This window comes from Pseudochaenichthys georgianus, chromosome 17, assembly GCF_902827115.2.
Source record: "Pseudochaenichthys georgianus chromosome 17, fPseGeo1.2, whole genome shotgun sequence".
In the NCBI taxonomy this organism is placed as follows: domain Eukaryota; kingdom Metazoa; phylum Chordata; class Actinopteri; order Perciformes; family Channichthyidae; genus Pseudochaenichthys; species Pseudochaenichthys georgianus.
In genome coordinates, this window is record NC_047519.1 from 33,317,252 (window position 1) to 33,336,766 (window position 19,515).

Here is a 19,515-nt window from a genome sequence, read left to right on the forward strand (position 1 = left end):
ACAAACGAGTGTCTCAAAGTCGACGCATCTCCTGCCCTTCTGCTTGTACCTTACACGACTTCCTGCACAGCCTCAGAAATAATAATAATAATAGCGCCTCAACTCTTGAGACAAACTGAAAGTGAATAATAGATTAAAAAGCTCTGGGAGAACAACAGTGGATCATAACGGAGTGATCGTGCTGTGCAGGGCGATCTATACCACAGGACAGCCACAAGCATAATGTACTAGTCAGTGGAGGTTAGAGTAAATACAAATAGTGCTCAATTAAAGGTATTGCTTCTTTAGAATTGTATTAACTCAAGTTAAGTACAAATAACTTATTGCGTAAGAGCTCGTAAAGAAGTAGTGAGTAGCTTTATGACCTGGAGCCTGGTCTGGATGTTGGGTCAGAGATGTGCCTCATCTGAAGGAGACATCTTCTGCCGTGATCTTGAACTGTAGTCTTTTGATGGGGCTTCTGGAGGTGGTACGGCCACATTTCCATTATATCTAGGATGCTATGATTGGCTGGACGGCTTATCTTATCTCTCGCTGTCTGAAAATCACTGTCATGCGTTTGAGCTCAGCTGAATATAAAAGTGATTTATAGCTAAATGTGGTGTGAAGTGTTTAGTCCAATGTAAGGGTGTAGGAGTACATATCTTTTATTTCATATCATCTCAAATGTAGCCACAAATCAACTACCCTGAAGTACAATTTATATTAAAAAATATATATATACTTTACTACATGCAAAGAGTAAATGTAACTACTGACATATGTAATGCTGCGTTCACACCGGACGCGATGCGATGTTTGGGGGCGGCGCGATTACATGTAAAGTCAATGCAGAGACGCGGACAGACGCAAATTCGCTCCGACGGCGAGCATGAAGCGGTTGATGCGAATGTCGCGGCGCGATTGGAGGGGGCCGCGACAACCACTCGAGCGACAATTTGTTCAACTCGAGCGCCAAATTCCCGTGACGCGATCTCGCGGTAGCCAATCAGCTCTCGCGGTAGCCAATCTCAGACTGACGTAGAACCGCAAAACCAAAACATCAGCCATTAGCTGGTAGCACTCAGAGCTCACAGCTCCTCATATCTGTTCAGAAACTGGACAAAAGTGAAACAAACACAAACCACAGACTGCCTGTGTCATGGCGAATACAGTCGCTGGTTTATTTATGTCTGTAGGCCGTTGTTGTGAGTGTGGACGGAGCATATACAACGTTAGCTTAGCCTGGTCGATCCGATCTCGATTCAGAAAACAAGCATTTAAAAAGGTTTTTCGCCTGCCGTCTGTCTACAGACTCGTCAAAGCATTAATTCATGGGTTTTACTAACCGGTATCAGTATGTTGTTACTTCGGCATCATTTTGAAACGTGTATTACAATTTTTAATCACAGTAAAATATGTTCATTTTGTTGTTGTAGCCCCCGAGCGAATATTCGCATCGCGTCCGGTGTGAACGCAGCGGAGATCTCAGTTGTCGTCATGTGATCCAAGCATGGAATGTTGGAACCGTTCAGTTGTCATGGCAGTAGTTTTGTAGTTCCAGTGTTCCATGCTGAAGTCATGTGATGGCACTGAGCTATCTCCATGACAACAAAAGACAATGAGATTTAATTGAAAGTGATGGGGATTTAGAAGACTTTATCTATCCTGGGGGAAATCAGGTTTCATGAGAGAAAAATAATTAAATAAATAACACAAATATTTAGTAAAAGAAATAATTAAAATAATTGAATACAAAAATGTATATAAACATAAGAAATTAAAGGGAAAAGGAGCACACTGATACACTAAACATATATATTGTATGTTACAATATATAGTAGTAGATTAATTCTTGAATGCATTTCATAATAACTTCATAATTCATTTTGGATACATTTCTTATTGTTCAATAAGAAATGATCCAAGCCAAATGTAAGCTTACCCATAAAAGGTTGAATTAAAGCACACTGTATCACTCACATAATCTGTATTCCATTTCTACATGATACACTAATGCACACTTAGGATGCACAGGTTCACCTGCAGTATCATATCGTTTCTCTGGTTTGCGGTCATGCTTTTACTTCGGTTTCAATGATGTGATCTTCGTGTGTATGCCCCCCATATGATGCGATCGACGACACGTTAAGGTCCTTTTAAACAACAACTTGCTACCACCTGACAAAAAAAGCCGTGGAGGCTGACTCGGTGTCATCACAACTCACTGCTCCTCCTCCTCTGCTCCCTCTCCTCCTGTTTCATTGTGTAAACATGACAGAACCCCCACTCGTTATCTGAAGCTGGAGACAGATGGAATTGGTGAGCGTTACAAGTGCAGCACAACAAGACAAGTGGGCAAGCTCGAGTCATTGAAGGAACAAATAGGGTTTTGTGAGAGGCTGTTTGGTTGGCACACTGGGGGACCAAGCCTGCTGGTTTAGTCAACGTAATTCACCCTTTTTAACACCATATCTGAGCGAATCACCAGATGTTAAATTTAATGAAGAAGATTCGCATCCACCACCGTTCTGCTCTGCCTCCCATGCAGGGGAGCAGAGCTATTTGCTAACAGGTTGTTTGTCTCACCTCTAAGCAAAATGTGCCTTCCAGTCATTACCACACTTTCCAAAAAAACGGAAGTGGAAACTGAATCTTTTTGGCCGTGTCTCAAATGCTGTTACGATTTGTGCCATCTCATTACCGAGCCAAGCTAAATAGGATGATGACAAATAGAATGTGTTCCGCATCTCCTTGAAAGCTTGCCAATATAATAATTCTCACTTGTGTTTTATTGGCAAGAGGGGAGACGATTAGATTAACCTTTAATATTGAACCGAAGCGATAAAATCCAAATGGGGCTGGCTTGGCAAATAGATTTAAACTTATTGATTTCTCATCATTTCCCTTCTCTGTCATCGAGGGGGGAAAAACACCCCTCATAAAACACCCTGCATTTTTACGATAAGTCGCTTTTTGGTCTTTGTATTTGGATAAATGATGGAAAAATTAAATTGGAGGTTCTATCCATCCCAGCGTAAGAGCATTTTCTCATTATGGGGCACCTGCTTGAATCCCCAGCGCTAATAGAAAATGTCTCAGCACTGTCATTTACCTTCTTTCTGCATACTTTTATGATATTACGTCCTTTTATTTAGTTAAACCCAAGGACCCGATTGCTCTGAATAAACAGATTTTTGTCCTGGACATCTTTCTGTTATGTAAAATTACCACCTGCTTCAAAACACCAACCGATCCAAGTAATGTTGCCAAGGATTAAACAGAACTGTACCACTTTAGTTTTTGGCATCTTTATTTAAAGATACATTACATTAATTTGTTATTTTTCTTCCACCTCCTGGTTGACAATTTGGAACTCACAAGCACCTCTAATACACCGATATTACTCAGTTTTTACACTATTACACCCATATTACACTGTTATTACACTGTTATTACACCCATATTACACCCATGTTACAGCAATAGTACACCCATATTATATCCATGTAATGTTATACTGTTATTACACCCATATTACACAGTCATTACACTGGTATTACACCCATATTACACACAGACAGACTGTCAAATGACTGTACTGTATTCCCCAGGTTACACAAACCATTAAAGGTCTAAGATTATCAACATAAACACATAATTATCAAACGTTTGTCTTCAGAAACTCAGTGGTTGTAACATGAAATGCAGGTGCTTCAAGGCTTCTCTATCCCGGTAATGATATACTGTATCATCAATATCAAGACTAATTACATTTCTTAATCGTAATAATTAGTGTAATAATGATTTCCCCATACTTTCATCGCTAGGTAAATGGGACTATAGCAGGACTTTTTTCTACGTCTATTTTCAAACTGCTTGTCGCATAAAATGGCCTTGTCCGTGTTGCAGGTTCGGCCTTCATGATGATGAACACGTCGGGACGCTTTGCAGGGCAGAAGGCTCTGCTGCTGACACCCCAGCTGAGGGAGAATGACACCCACTGCGTTACCTTCCACTACTACTTAGGAGGCAGAGACAGCAGCCACCCAGGACACCTGAACGTCTACATCAAGGAGAACAACAGTCCCATGGGGATGCCTGTGTGGAACGTGTCCGGCTCGGCCACCCGCTCCTGGGGACAGGTGGAGCTAGCCGTCAGCACCTACTGGCCCAACTTCTACCAGGTGAGGAAACCCAGAGTCATCCCACATTCTTCTCTTTGCATAATGTGTCATCACAAAACGAGGTTGCTCATTGTAAGCAGCCCTTTATTACCAAGCCGAAGTCATTAAAGCCTGCCTTGCGGGGTGGAGCAAGAAAAATGTATTCTTTGAGAATGTCCAAACAATTGCACAATGGCCTATTCAAAAACACCTAGGTTTATTGATTTCTGGGGCTACCGCTGTATCCATGGCAATCTGTTCTCTCTCCCTGCCACCTGAGCCCGTTCTCTTTTTCCAATTCTGAAAGCTCATTTTCACTTTCCAATGCACATGACTGCTGGTAGGGGAAAGGTGATTTCACACTTGCCTGGCTATTAGTCTTCGCTGGGGCTTGTTCCACGAGTCCACCAAATGTTAATTGATGCAGAGAGACCTCTTAACCTCCCAATGGGAGATGTTCCCTTGGTGAATTATTTCATTATGGCCTGAGCACCGTGGAGCTGAGGGGAGTTCTCCTGCTTTCTCATCATCGCCAACCCTGATAACTTGGTTAACAAGGTACACCGCTGAGCTTTCTCACTGCTGAATGCAGGATAGGAGCCTTAATGAGAGGCACACGGACAAAAGGAAGAGAGGAGAGGGGGGAGGCAACAGGATTTTGACCCTTGCCTGACATAATGAGGGAACGCTTATCTGGATAACATTTTTTCAGATTGATCCTGTGCAGACCTCAGTGGCTAACGCAACATGCACAAGTCCAAGCTCGAGCCATCACTGAAACCATTAAAAAAAATAGGGAAATTAATCTTTTCTTTATATTTTTAATTTGTTTATATAACACTTTGACCTTAACTTTGCCAAGACCAAGCAAGCTACACCTTTTAAACAGTGTTCTGCTTTTGAAATCCATGTTACGTTTAGTGATGCTTGAATATTTGTCGACATGTTGTTCACAGTGGGTTTCTGCAGAGTTCTGTACATGGGTTGAGCATCTCAGCCCGCAATGCTTTCTAATGTTTCCCAGTGTGCTCGGGGAACTTCCCAGCATCTGTTGCCTCTTACCCCCCAGTGGATGGTCCGTCTCCGGTTGTAATTGTTCCAGACCCAAAGTGACAACATTGGTAAATGTGAGGATGCTAATGATATTAGCGCCACTCTCAGTAGAGAAAAGAGAGACCAATGCTTGAAATTGTCACTAATTAACAACATGGCACTAATTATAGGTATCTTTAATTGCACGGTAACCTACGCTATCGTCAAAGGGAAGCCACCTGATACTGGGAAATTATTTTTTAATTACCGGTAAGTATTTTAGTCGTCATGAGCCCCTCAGCCTTTCATAATTACTCTTCTGTCAGGTCATCCCTAAAACTTTTAATTGAGATTGTCATGCATTTCCAAAGCTGCTGAACACTGGCAAAAACTTTAACTTTTAATACATGAAATGTGTCTAAATAGGGTCTGCACATCGCTCACAAATATGTACTATGTGCATAAGACGAACACCCAATATTAATCCTGATGAGAGAAAAACCCAAATGTCCTCATCCGTCTTGATTTCAATACAGTAGAGCCATTGGCAGAGCTAATCAATCCTGCTGTAATGTAGTACTTAGCCAAGTCCCTCAGGGATAGCCAGAGCGGCGATGTAGACATTCAATGTGGGGTCACCACGTGTCTCGCCGGCAAACGAGAACGGTGAACTTTCCCGTGACACCAACAGCTTTCGTCCCATGTGAATATTTCAGTCTGTGGGTCAGGCCCAATTACGCACTGCACTATCATTGATGTTAGAATCAATTATATCACAGCTATTAGGCAAGCTGACTGATGTCTGTTGCACAAACAAAGGATTTCAATTAGAGAGTGGGGGGCTAGTTCATTTGTCTGGTGGTGATGTATGGAGTGGTTGGCCTTTAATTTCCTTTAAATTAGCCTGTAATGAGGCCATAATTGGCACCCAAGACATTCACTTTCATATTTCATGAGACAAAAAAAGAAATGTATAATTAGACAGCCTTATCTGAAGGCATCCTGCCTCCCTGATGACAATGGTAACTATCTCCTCCTCCTCCACATTCCCCGGCTATAAAAGGAATCTCAGAGATGTAAGTGTGTGCAACCTAGCTACGGCTAGCAGAACATCTGTGTCTGTGCGAGACCATATACAGAAAATGTCCATTAATATATACCATTCACTCGGAGATATAGGCGTATATTTAGTGAGTAATGGCATGCGAAACATGTGTAGTGTGTGTGTGTGTGTGTGTGTGTGTGTGTGTGTGTGTGTGTGGCGTAATGGGTCTGTACCACACCCTGGGTTTGGGAAGGGACTGGCATTCTTTTCCCTTTTTAACACGATGCAGACCAGCGAGTACATAACTCTGACATTCTGCCGGGACACGCCCTCTGTCGGGGCTTACGACCATTGGTGTTGCAGCAAATGTTGGCCCTTAAATAGACTCGCGGTAGTCCTACTTGGCACAGTTGTAGTTGATTTCAGATTTCTGGTGTCAGAGATGGCAACAAACATGTCAGACATGTAACACTAGACACAGAGCAACTGTTGAATGCAACAAGCATACATTCACATATGTTCACACTTAAATCTAGTGGCATCCGTGCATGCAAAGATATGTTTTATTTTTATATTTTTGGTTTGAGGCGTTTTCCTTGGAGATTGATCTGCTAGTCAACAGGGTTTTTTGGAGCCCATTTAAAAAGTAGTGCTTAAAATACTGTGAACAATAACAAATAATTTAGGTAATAACCAAGAGTCACTTGCACCAGTTGTATAAGTTAAAATGGTGCCTAGTTATAATTTATTTAGCTAATAAGAACATTAAAACCAGTAGCACCACAAAACAATTGTTAACCGTTAAGGGAAAAACTAAGCTAGCTAACTTAAGCTTGACCATCAATTACGTTATAACTTAACTATTTTATTTAGATCACAGCTTGTAATGCAGCATTGACTTCCTGTTTGCATATGAAATTGCTTTGGATTTGACATCACTGCAGAACAACACACAGGTTTACAGATTATGCTTTAGTCTAGTCTAGCTATTACATTTTAAGAACGTTTAAGGGACTTACAGATAAACCTAAAGAAGGGTATAAGAATGGGAATGTTCATGTCATACAATGCACAAGTCCAATCCCATTCACCTGCATTGTTTCGGGTAAAAGCATCTGAATAACTGATGAGTGAATGATATCTCAACCGTGTCTCTCCCCACTACGTGTTTGTCACCGACTGTGTGCTAAACGTCTCGGGGCTCAAACTTAATTTAACACTTGCATGTCATAGCACCTTTCAACTGACATATTGTGGAAATAACATCAGTGGCCCGCAGCAGTGTGACCGGCTGCGGCCCAGCTAAGAGCAGATCGCATTAGCAGGAGCTGGACTTCCCTTTTGCACACGGGCAGCCTCACTCAAGTGCCATTTGAAGACATCTGCCCATTTATCATTGGTGTTATGAGTGTCCTCTCTCCTCCTCAGATTGTGTTTGAAGCCGTAACCTCAGGGCAGCGTGGCTTGCTGGCCATCAAAGACGTCGTGGTCCAGGGCCACCAGTGCAGTAAGTCCTTTTTTTCCCTTCACCATAAAAGAATATCATCAAACATTCATTGTCCTTTCCATGACACCCTCCCAAATACCTGTATCGCCGTTATATTCAAGGCCTCCCAGTCAAACAAAGGGCCTTCAAACAGTATGCTACAGTCAATCCAAAGTGTAAACCTCCCTCCTGATAGCTCCTGAAGATTTATGAGCCGACATGCTGAAGTGTGCTCAGGATATAATGTTGGAGTGGCTGTGTTAAATCTATCCTTCGAGAGATGGGAGAAATAGCATAAAAAGGGATGGAAAAACAAATACACTTGCTGCTGCTTGTGTTTGGATTCCACAACGTTTCTCCTCCATCAAGGATATTCAGCATCTCCTCTTTCAGATGTTCAGAGTTCTGCTTCCCTCGCTGAACATACTTTAGAGTGCGCTGCGGAGCTAATGAACATGTAATCAGCCGCATATTTAGATTGTTTCCGCTTCAGCTTTGGGATAGACTGCTGCTGTTAGAAAACAAGGACACGGGATCTTCAGGATATGTCATGTCAATGCGTTTGAGTACCTTGAGAGTCATGCTACTCCATATGGCTCTTCTTCATCTGATACAAAGAGATTTTCAAACTCTACAGTCCAAGTCTAAATCAATACCGCACGGTTTTCATTAATTGATTTATACTTTACCCCTCAAAGTATCAAGCTCTGATTGTGAGGCGCTAATGACCTGGTAACCATTAGAAAGCAGCTGAATTCCTGCAAATGTTATGTCAATAAAATGGATTGAAATAGCGATAGGTGTTGCATATAAATGTATTTGAGTAAATCAATGAGGCCTTGCGACGTGATCAATGTTAAATGTGCGAAAGTGTGTTTGGATCAATAACCCTCTCAGTGGCAATAGGGTTTATTTGACTGATAAGCAAAGCGATCAGAGAGACTCGTCGGTGGAGCGCGGCCAATTCATTTCTATTTATACGGCCATGTGGAATATCTAGCACAAAGGTGTGATTACGCCACTGGGTGGTCTGCCTCTTCTTTGCATCATTAAAGAAGACATTAGCGATGAGAAAAATAGATTTGTCTCTTTTGGCACGGGATGGATTGACGGGACAACGTTACAAAGCAGGTTCAGAGATGGGCTTGTAAAATATTAAGTAGAAATGAAAGTCTTGATGATGAAAGTGATAGAATTAGCTTTTGCCAAGTCTTTAGAGATTTTATTCATCACCTGATTATTAGTGCTGGTTCACATCACACCAAGGGTTGCTGACGCCTCAAAGGGGAAAAAACAAAAGTGTTCTGGGCACCTGAGCAGATGGCGGAAAGTTATTAAAGAGACCTTGCAGCCCTCATATCAAGGCACCTGATTGAGGTTGGACAAACGAGTGTCTCAAAGTCGACGCATCTCCTGCCCTTCTGCTTGTACCTTACACGACTTCCTGCACAGCCTCAGAAATAATAATAATAATAGCGCCTCAACTCTTGAGACAAACTGAAAGTGAATAATAGATTAAAAAGCTCTGGGAGAACAACAGTGGATCATAACGGAGTGATCGTGCTGTGCAGGGCGATCTATACCACAGGACAGCCACAAGCATAATGTACTAGTCAGTGGAGGTTAGAGTAAATACAAATAGTGCTCAATTAAAGGTATTGCTTCTTTAGAATTGTATTAACTCAAGTTAAGTACAAATAACTTATTGCGTAAGAGCTCGTAAAGAAGTAGTGAGTAGCTTTATGACCTGGAGCCTGGTCTGGATGTTGGGTCAGAGATGTGCCTCATCTGAAGGAGACATCTTCTGCCGTGATCTTGAACTGTAGTCTTTTGATGGGGCTTCTGGAGGTGGTACGGCCACATTTCCATTATATCTAGGATGCTATGATTGGCTGGACGGCTTATCTTATCTCTCGCTGTCTGAAAATCACTGTCATGCGTTTGAGCTCAGCTGAATATAAAAGTGATTTATAGCTAAATGTGGTGTGAAGTGTTTAGTCCAATGTAAGGGTGTAGGAGTACATATCTTTTTTTCATATCATCTCAAATGTAGCCACAAATCAACTACCCTGAAGTACAATTTATATTAAAAAATATATATATACTTTACTACATGCAAAGAGTAAATGTAACTACTGACATATGTAATGCTGCGTTCACACCGGACACGATGCGATGTTTGGGGGCGGCGCGATTACAAAGTCGACGCGGACAGACGCGAATTCGCTCCAACGGCGAGCATGAAGCGGTGGATGCGAATGTCGCGGCGCGATTGGAGGGGGCCGCGACAACCACTCGAGCGACAATTTGTTCAACTCGAGCGCCAAATTCCCGTGACGCGATCTCGCGGTAGCCAATCTCTCGAATCTGGACGTAGAACCGCAAAACCAAAACATCAGCCATTAGCTGGTAGCACTCAGAGCTCACAGCTCCTCATATCTGTTCAGAAACTGGACAAAAGTGAAACAAACACAAACCACAGACTGCCTGTGTCATGGCGAATACAGTCGCTGGTTTATTTATGTCTGTAGGCCGTTGTTGTGAGTGTGGACGGAGCATATACAACGTTAGCTTAGCCTGGTCGATCCGATCTCGATTCAGAAAACAAGCATTTAAAAAGGTTTTTCGCCTGCGTCTGTCTACAGACTCGTCAAAGCATTAATTCATGGGTTTTACTAACCGGTATCAGTATGTTGTTACTTCGGCATCATTTTGAAACGTGTATTACAATTTTTAATCACAGTAAAATATGTTCATTTTGTTGTTGTAGCCCCCGAGCGAATATTCGCATCGCGTCGGTGTTGAACGCAGCGGAGATCTCAGTTGTCGTCATGTGACCAAGCATGGAATGTTGGAAACCGTTCAGTTGTCATGGCAGTAGTTTTGTAGTTCCAGTGTTCCATGCTGAAGTCATGTGATGGCACTGAGCTATCTCCATGACAACAAAAGACAATGAGATTTAATTGAAAGTGATGGGGATTTAGAAGACTTTATCTATCCTGGGGGAAATCAGTTTCATGAGAGAAAATAATTAAATAAATAACACAAATATTTAGTAAAAGAAATAATTAAATAATTGAATACAAAAATGTATATAAACATAAGAAATTAAAGGGAAAAGGAGCACACTGATACACTAAACATATATATTGTATGTTACAATATATAGTAGTAGATTAATTCTTGAATGCATTCATAATAACTTCATAATTCATTTGGATACATTTCTTATTGTTCAATAGAAATGATCCAAGCCAAATGTAAGCTTACCCATAAAAGGTTGAATTAAAGCACACTGTATCACTCACATAATCTGTATTCCATTTCTACATGATACACTAATGCACACTTAGGATGCACAGGTTCACCTGCGTATCATATCGTTTCTCTGGTTTGCGGTCATGCTTTTACGTCGGTTTCAATGATGTGATCTTCGTGTGTATGCCCCCATATGATGCGATCGACGACACGTTAAGGTCCTTTTAAACACACTTGCTACCACCTGACAAAAAAAGCCGTGGAGGCTGACTCGGTGTCATCACAACTCACTGCTCCTCCTCCTCTGCTCCCTCTCCTCCTGTTTCATTGTGTAAACATGACAGGAACCCCCACTCGTTATCTGAAGCTGGAGACAGATGGAATTGGTGAGCGTTACAAGTGCAGCACAACAAGACAAGTGGGCAAGCTCGAGTCATTGAAGGAACAAATAGGGTTTTGTGAGAGGCTGTTTGGTTGGCACACTGGGGGACCAAGCCTGCTGGTTTAGTCAACGTAATTCACCCTTTTTAACACATATCTGAGCGAATCACCAGATGTTAAATTTAATGAAGAAGATTCGCATCCACCACCGTTCTGCTCTGCCTCCCATGCAGGGGAGCAGAGCTATTGCTAACAGGTTGTTTGTCTCACCTCTAAGCAAAATGTGCCTTCCAGTCATTACCACACTTTCCAAAAAAACGGAAGTGGAAACTGAATCTTTTTGGCCGTGTCTCAAATGCTGTTACGATTTGTGCCATCTCATTACCGAGCCAAGCTAAATAGGATGATGACAAATAGAATGTGTTCCGCATCTCCTTGAAAGCTTGCCAATATAATAATTCTCACTTGTGTTTTATGGCAAGAGGGGAGACGATTAGATTAACCTTTAATATTGAACCGAAGCGATAAAATCCAAATGGGGCTGGCTTGGCAAATAGATTTAAACTTATTGATTTCTCATCATTTCCCTTCTCTGTCATCGAGGGGGGAAAAACACCCCTCATAAAACACCCTGCATTTTTACGATAAGTCGCTTTTTGGTCTTTGTATTTGGATAAATGATGGAAAAATTAAATTGGAGGTTCTATCCATCCCAGCGTAAGAGCATTTTCTCATTATGGGGCACCTGCTTGAATCCCAGCGCTAATAGAAAATGTCTCAGCACTGTCATTTACCTTCTTTCTGCATACTTTTTATGATATTACGTCCTTTTATTTAGTTAAACCCAAGGACCCGATTGCTCTGAATAAACAGATTTTTGTCCTGGACATCTTTCTGTTATGTAAAATTACCACCTGCTTCAAAACACCAACCGATCCAAGTAATGTTGCCAAGGATTAAACAGAACTGTACCACTTTAGTTTTTGGCATCTTTATTTAAAGATACATTACATTAATTTGTTATTTTTCTTCCACCTCCTGGTTGACAATTTGGAACTCACAAGCACCTCTAATACACCGATATTACTCAGTTTTTACACTATTACACCCATATTACACTGTTATTACACTGTTATTACACCCATATTACACCCATGTTACAGCAATAGTACACCCATATTATATCCATGTAATGTTATACTGTTATTACACCCATATTACACAGTCATTACACTGGTATTACACCCATATTACACACAGACAGACTGTCAAATGACTGTACTGTATTCCCCAGGTTACACAAACCATTAAAGGTCTAAGATTATCAACATAAACACATAATTATCAAACGTTTGTCTTCAGAAACTCAGTGGTTGTAACATGAAATGCAGGTGCTTCAAGGCTTCTCTATCCCGGTAATGATATACTGTATCATCAATATCAAGACTAATTACATTTCTTAATCGTAATAATTAGTGTAATAATGATTTCCCCATACTTTCATCGCTAGGTAAATGGGACTATAGCAGGACTTTTTTCTACGTCTATTTTCAAACTGCTTGTCGCATAAAATGGCCTTGTCCGTGTTGCAGGTTCGGCCTTCATGATGATGAACACGTCGGGACGCTTTGCAGGGCAGAAGGCTCTGCTGCTGACACCCCAGCTGAGGGAGAATGACACCCACTGCGTTACCTTCCACTACTACTTAGGAGGCAGAGACAGCAGCCACCCAGGACACCTGAACGTCTACATCAAGGAGAACAACAGTCCCATGGGGATGCCTGTGTGGAACGTGTCCGGCTCGGCCACCCGCTCCTGGGGACAGGTGGAGCTAGCCGTCAGCACCTACTGGCCCAACTTCTACCAGGTGAGGAAACCCAGAGTCATCCCACATTCTTCTCTTTGCATAATGTGTCATCACAAAACGAGGTTGCTCATTGTAAGCAGCCCTTTATTACCAAGCCGAAGTCATTAAAGCCTGCCTTGCGGGGTGGAGCAAGAAAAATGTATTCTTTGAGAATGTCCAAACAATTGCACAATGGCCTATTCAAAACACCTAGGTTTATTGATTTCTGGGGCTACCGCTGTATCCATGGCAATCTGTTCTCTCTCCCTGCCACCTGAGCCCGTTCTCTTTTTCCAATTCTGAAAGCTCATTTTCACTTTCCAATGCACATGACTGCTGGTAGGGGAAAGGTGATTTCACACTTGCCTGGCTATTAGTCTTCGCTGGGGCTTGTTCCACGAGTCCACCAAATGTTAATTGATGCAGAGAGACCTCTTAACCTCCCAATGGGAGATGTTCCCTTGGTGAATTATTTCATTATGGCCTGAGCACCGTGGAGCTGAGGGGAGTTCTCCTGCTTTCTCATCATCGCCAACCCTGATAACTTGGTTAACAAGGTACACCGCTGAGCTTTCTCACTGCTGAATGCAGGATAGGAGCCTTAATGAGAGGCACACGGACAAAAGGAAGAGAGGAGAGGGGGGAGGCAACAGGATTTTGACCCTTGCCTGACATAATGAGGGAACGCTTATCTGGATAACATTTTTTCAGATTGATCCTGTGCAGACCTCAGTGGCTAACGCAACATGCACAAGTCCAAGCTCGAGCCATCACTGAAACCATTAAAAAAAATAGGGAAATTAATCTTTTCTTTATATTTTTAATTTGTTTATATAACACTTTGACCTTAACTTTGCCAAGACCAAGCAAGCTACACCTTTTAAACAGTGTTCTGCTTTTGAAATCCATGTTACGTTTAGTGATGCTTGAATATTTGTCGACATGTTGTTCACAGTGGGTTTCTGCAGAGTTCTGTACATGGGTTGAGCATCTCAGCCCGCAATGCTTTCTAATGTTTCCCAGTGTGCTCGGGGAACTTCCCAGCATCTGTTGCCTCTTACCCCCCAGTGGATGGTCCGTCTCCGGTTGTAATTGTTCCAGACCCAAAGTGACAACATTGGTAAATGTGAGGATGCTAATGATATTAGCGCCACTCTCAGTAGAGAAAAGAGAGACCAATGCTTGAAATTGTCACTAATTAACAACATGGCACTAATTATAGGTATCTTTAATTGCACGGTAACCTACGCTATCGTCAAAGGGAAGCCACCTGATACTGGGAAATTATTTTTTAATTACCGGGTAAGTATTTTAGTCGTCATGAGCCCCTCAGCCTTTCATAATTACTCTTCTGTCAGGTCATCCCTAAAACTTTTAATTGAGATTGTCATGCATTTCCAAAGCTGCTGAACACTGGCAAAAACTTTAACTTTTAATACATGAAATGTGTCTAAATAGGGTCTGCACATCGCTCACAAATATGTACTATGTGCATAAGACGAACACCCAATATTAATCCTGATGAGAGAAAAACCCAAATGTCCTCATCCGTCTTGATTTCAATACAGTAGAGCCATTGGCAGAGCTAATCAATCCTGCTGTAATGTAGTACTTAGCCAAGTCCCTCAGGGATAGCCAGAGCGGCGATGTAGACATTCAATGTGGGGTCACCACGTGTCTCGCCGGCAAACGAGAACGGTGAACTTTCCCGTGACACCAACAGCTTTCGTCCCATGTGAATATTTTCAGTCTGTGGGTCAGGCCCAATTACGCACTGCACTATCATTGATGTTAGAATCAATTATATCACAGCTATTAGGCAAGCTGACTGATGTCTGTTGCACAAACAAAGGATTTCAATTAGAGAGTGGGGGCTAGTTCATTTGTCTGGTGGTGATGTATGGAGTGGTTGGCCTTTTAATTTCCTTTAAATTAGCCTGTAATGAGGCCATAATTGGCACCCAAGACATTCACTTTCATATTTCATGAGACAAAAAAAGAAATGTATAATTAGACAGCCTTATCTGAAGGCATCCTGCCTCCCTGATGACAATGGTAACTATCTCCTCCTCCTCCACATTCCCCGGCTATAAAAGGAATCTCAGAGATGTAAGTGTGTGCAACCTAGCTACGGCTAGCAGAACATCTGTGTCTGTGCGAGACCATATACAGAAAATGTCCATTAATATATACCATTCACTCGGAGATATAGGCGTATATTTAGTGAGTAATGGCATGCGAAACATGTGTAGTGTGTGTGTGTGTGTGTGTGTGTGTGTGTGTGTGTGTGTGGCGTAATGGGTCTGTACCACACCCTGGGTTTGGGAAGGGACTGGCATTCTTTTCCCTTTTTAACACGATGCAGACCAGCGAGTACATAACTCTGACATTCTGCCGGGACACGCCCTCTGTCGGGGCTTACGACCATTGGTGTTGCAGCAAATGTTGGCCCTTAAAATAGACTCGCGGTAGTCCTACTTGGCACAGTTGTAGTTGATTTCAGATTTCTGGTGTCAGAGATGGCAACAAACATGTCAGACATGTAACACTAGACACAGAGCAACTGTTGAATGCAACAGCATACATTCACATATGTTCACACTTAAATCTAGTGGCATCCGTGCATGCAAAGATATGTTTTTATTTTTATATTTTTGGTTTGAGGCGTTTTCCTTGGAGATTGATCTGCTAGTCAACAGGGTTTTTTGGAGCCCATTTAAAAAGTAGTGCTTAAAATACTGTGAACAATAACAAATAATTTAGGTAATAACCAAGAGTCACTTGCACCAGTTGTATAAGTTAAAATGGTGCCTAGTTATAATTTATTTAGCTAATAAGAACATTAAAACCAGTAGCACCACAAAACAATTGTTAACCGTTAAGGGAAAAACTAAGCTAGCTAACTTAAGCTTGACCATCAATTACGTTATAACTTAACTATTTTATTTAGATCACAGCTTGTAATGCAGCATTGACTTCCTGTTTGCATATGAAATTGCTTTGGATTTGACATCACTGCAGAACAACACACAGGTTTACAGATTATGCTTTAGTCTAGTCTAGCTATTACATTTTAAGAACGTTTAAGGGACTTACAGATAAACCTAAAGAAGGGTATAAGAATGGGAATGTTCATGTCATACAATGCACAAGTCCAATCCCATTCACCTGCATTGTTTCGGGTAAAAGCATCTGAATAACTGATGAGTGAATGATATCTCAACCGTGTCTCTCCCCACTACGTGTTTGTCACCGACTGTGTGCTAAACGTCTCGGGGCTCAAACTTAATTTAACACTTGCATGTCATAGCACCTTTCAACTGACATATTGTGGAAATAACATCAGTGGCCCGCAGCAGTGTGACCGGCTGCGGCCCAGCTAAGAGCAGATCGCATTAGCAGGAGCTGGACTTCCCTTTTGCACACGGGCAGCCTCACTCAAGTGCCATTTGAAGACATCTGCCCATTTATCATTGGTGTTATGAGTGTCCTCTCTCCTCCTCAGATTGTGTTTGAAGCCGTAACCTCAGGGCAGCGTGGCTTGCTGGCCATCAAAGACGTCGTGGTCCAGGGCCACCAGTGCAGTAAGTCCTTTTTTTCCCTTCACCATAAAAGAATATCATCAAACATTCATTGTCCTTTCCATGACACCCTCCCAAATACCTGTATCGCCGTTATATTCAAGGCCTCCCAGTCAAACAAAGGGCCTTCAAACAGTATGCTACAGTCAATCCAAAGTGTAAACCTCCCTCCTGATAGCTCCTGAAGATTTATGAGCCGACATGCTGAAGTGTGCTCAGGATATAATGTTGGAGTGGCTGTGTTAAATCTATCCTTCGAGAGATGGGAGAAATAGCATAAAAAGGGATGGAAAAACAAATACACTTGCTGCTGCTTGTGTTTGGATTCCACAACGTTTCTCCTCCCTCAAGGATATTCAGCATCTCCTCTTTCAGATGTTCAGAGTTCTGCTTCCCTCGCTGAACATACTTTAGAGTGCGCTGCGGAGCTAATGAACATGTAATCAGCCGCATATTTAGATTGTTTCCGCTTCAGCTTTTGGGATAGACTGCTGCTGTTAGAAAACAAGGACACGGGATCTTCAGGATATGTCATGTCAATGCGTTTGAGTACCTTGAGAGTCATGCTACTCCATATGGCTCTTCTTCATCTGATACAAAGAGATTTTCAAACTCTACAGTCCAAGTCTAAATCAATACCGCACGGTTTTCATTAATTGATTTATACTTTACCCCTCAAAGTATCAAGCTCTGATTGTGAGGCGCTAATGACCTGGTAACCATTAGAAAGCAGCTGAATTCCTGCAAATGTTATGTCAATAAAATGGATTGAAATAGCGATAGGTGTTGCATATAAATGTATTTGAGTAAATCAATGAGGCCTTGCGACGTGATCAATGTTTAAATGTGCGAAAGTGTGTTTGGATCAATAACCCTCTCAGTGGCAATAGGGTTTATTTGACTGATAAGCAAAGCGATCAGAGAGACTCGTCGGTGGAGCGCGGCCAATTCATTTTCTATTTATACGGCCATGTGGAATATCTAGCACAAAGGTGTGATTACGCCACTGGGTGGTCTGCCTCTTCTTTGCATCATTAAAGAAGACATTAGCGATGAGAAAAATAGATTTGTCTCTTTTGGCACGGGATGGATTGACGGGACAACGTTACAAAGCAGGTTCAGAGATGGGCTTGTAAAATATTAAGTAGAAATGAAAGTCTTGATGATGAAAGTGATAGAATTAGCTTTTGCCAAGTCTTTAGAGATTTGGTTATGTTTTGAATCAAGGTCGCTCCATTGAATTGCCCTATTTTCCTACGCAGAATTGCGGTGCTAATCAAACATGTTCTACATAAGTTACTTTCCATGCACTATCCCAGTCAGTGTGCATACTGATAATGAGCACAGTCGGAGAAGAGAATAATACTTTGGGAAAAAAATACCCTCAATCTATGAAAGGGTGCATTTTAAAGACGGTGTTGTTGGTCGGTGCACGATGGCCTCTGGTGTCTCATTTCAAGGATGTTGGTGGATGTCTTCCGCACAAAGCGATGTTGGTATCAGAAAGTACAATACACAGCAATATCCATTCAAACATCTTGCATAGAAATCTTGGCATACGACACAGGCGCATGGAGCTTGATGCAGACACAAGCACCACATTTTTAGTGATTAAATCCATTTGATGAAGCAATGCTGCAACTCAGCATTCACTCTTAAATGACTTTTCTGCAGCCGTCTGATCAATATTTGCATTTTTTCTCCCAGTGAACACACCTCACTTCCTGACCATAAAGGGAGTGGAAGTCAACGCTGGACAGACGGCATCTTTTCACTGCACCGTCAATGGACGCAAAAGGGACAATTTCCGCCTCTGGCTTCAGGTGAGATCCATTTTCATGCTTTAACTTACACTCTAAATCAAAGACTGAATCAGAGGGTGGGATCAGTATTATAAGTGTGCCCTCTGGAAACGAACGTGCCTCTCTGAACAGACCCTACTGTCTGAATGTGTAATCGTATGATCCTCAGTGCTGTTGTCTAAGAAGGCTGCAGGCTTATTTCCACTGTAAATGGGGATATTAGAAATGTAGCATATGCTATTTAATTTAGCAAGCTCTCAAATAAGTCATGATAATGCATAAGATGGGATTCCCACGCAGTATGACAAAGTATGGAATTGGATTTGTAATCATTTTAAGGCTTGATGGGATGGGCTTTGTGTTTCCAGAGTATTGAGTTGGCTATTTTCTTACAATGTTCAACTGTCTGTGTTAGGGATGCATACCGGTAATACCGGTTACTGGTGGCTACGGTATACCGTACCGAAATCAGATCCGGTTTCGATACTTTAAAAAAAAAAGTCCAAGTCCGTGGCCCGTGATATTATAAATTAGATTGCATAACCGTTTTTCTTCATATTTTATGTATTTTTCATTGTTTGTTCAATACTAGAAAGGTAAACGTCCCATAAAAAGGACTGTGATGGGATTTGTTTTCTCTCACCAGCGAAGGTAAATGTTGATTTTAAAGTTGAGATTTGTTGTGATCTCATGACCATTATTCTATTATGTATTTGTTCTCTAGTCGAATCTCAGGTTTAACATTAATTATAACGGTCTGTTTGCATTGACGAGATGTGCTATTCACGCGGCACACCTGATGGCGGGTGTTATAAAAGATATTCCATAATCGGTTTTCTTCATATTTTTTATGTATCTTTCATTGTTTGTGCAGTACTAAAAGGTCCAAGAAGTCCCGCAACTGAATTTAATATTCATTTGACATGTTAACTATATCGT

General features: G+C 41.7%; 1 protein-coding gene across 4 annotated transcripts in view; it reads left to right on the top strand.

Moving 5' to 3' along the window:
* LOC117461989 (receptor-type tyrosine-protein phosphatase mu-like) overlaps positions 1 to 19,515 on the top strand; it is a 190,459-nt gene that overhangs the window by 49,632 nt on the left and 121,312 nt on the right. For 3 of the 4 annotated variants that reach the window (XM_071206433.1, XM_034104007.2, XM_034104009.2), the window contains exons 1-3: positions 12,954 to 13,214; positions 16,699 to 16,777; positions 18,482 to 18,597. In XM_071206433.1, the coding sequence (XP_071062534.1) occupies positions 12,954 to 13,214; positions 16,699 to 16,777; positions 18,482 to 18,597 (456 nt within the window). Of the gene's footprint in view, positions 1 to 3,891; positions 4,167 to 7,650; positions 7,730 to 12,953; positions 13,215 to 16,698; positions 16,778 to 18,481; positions 18,598 to 19,515 lie in introns of those variants that run through there. The other variant, XM_071206434.1, reaches the window with a different exon arrangement.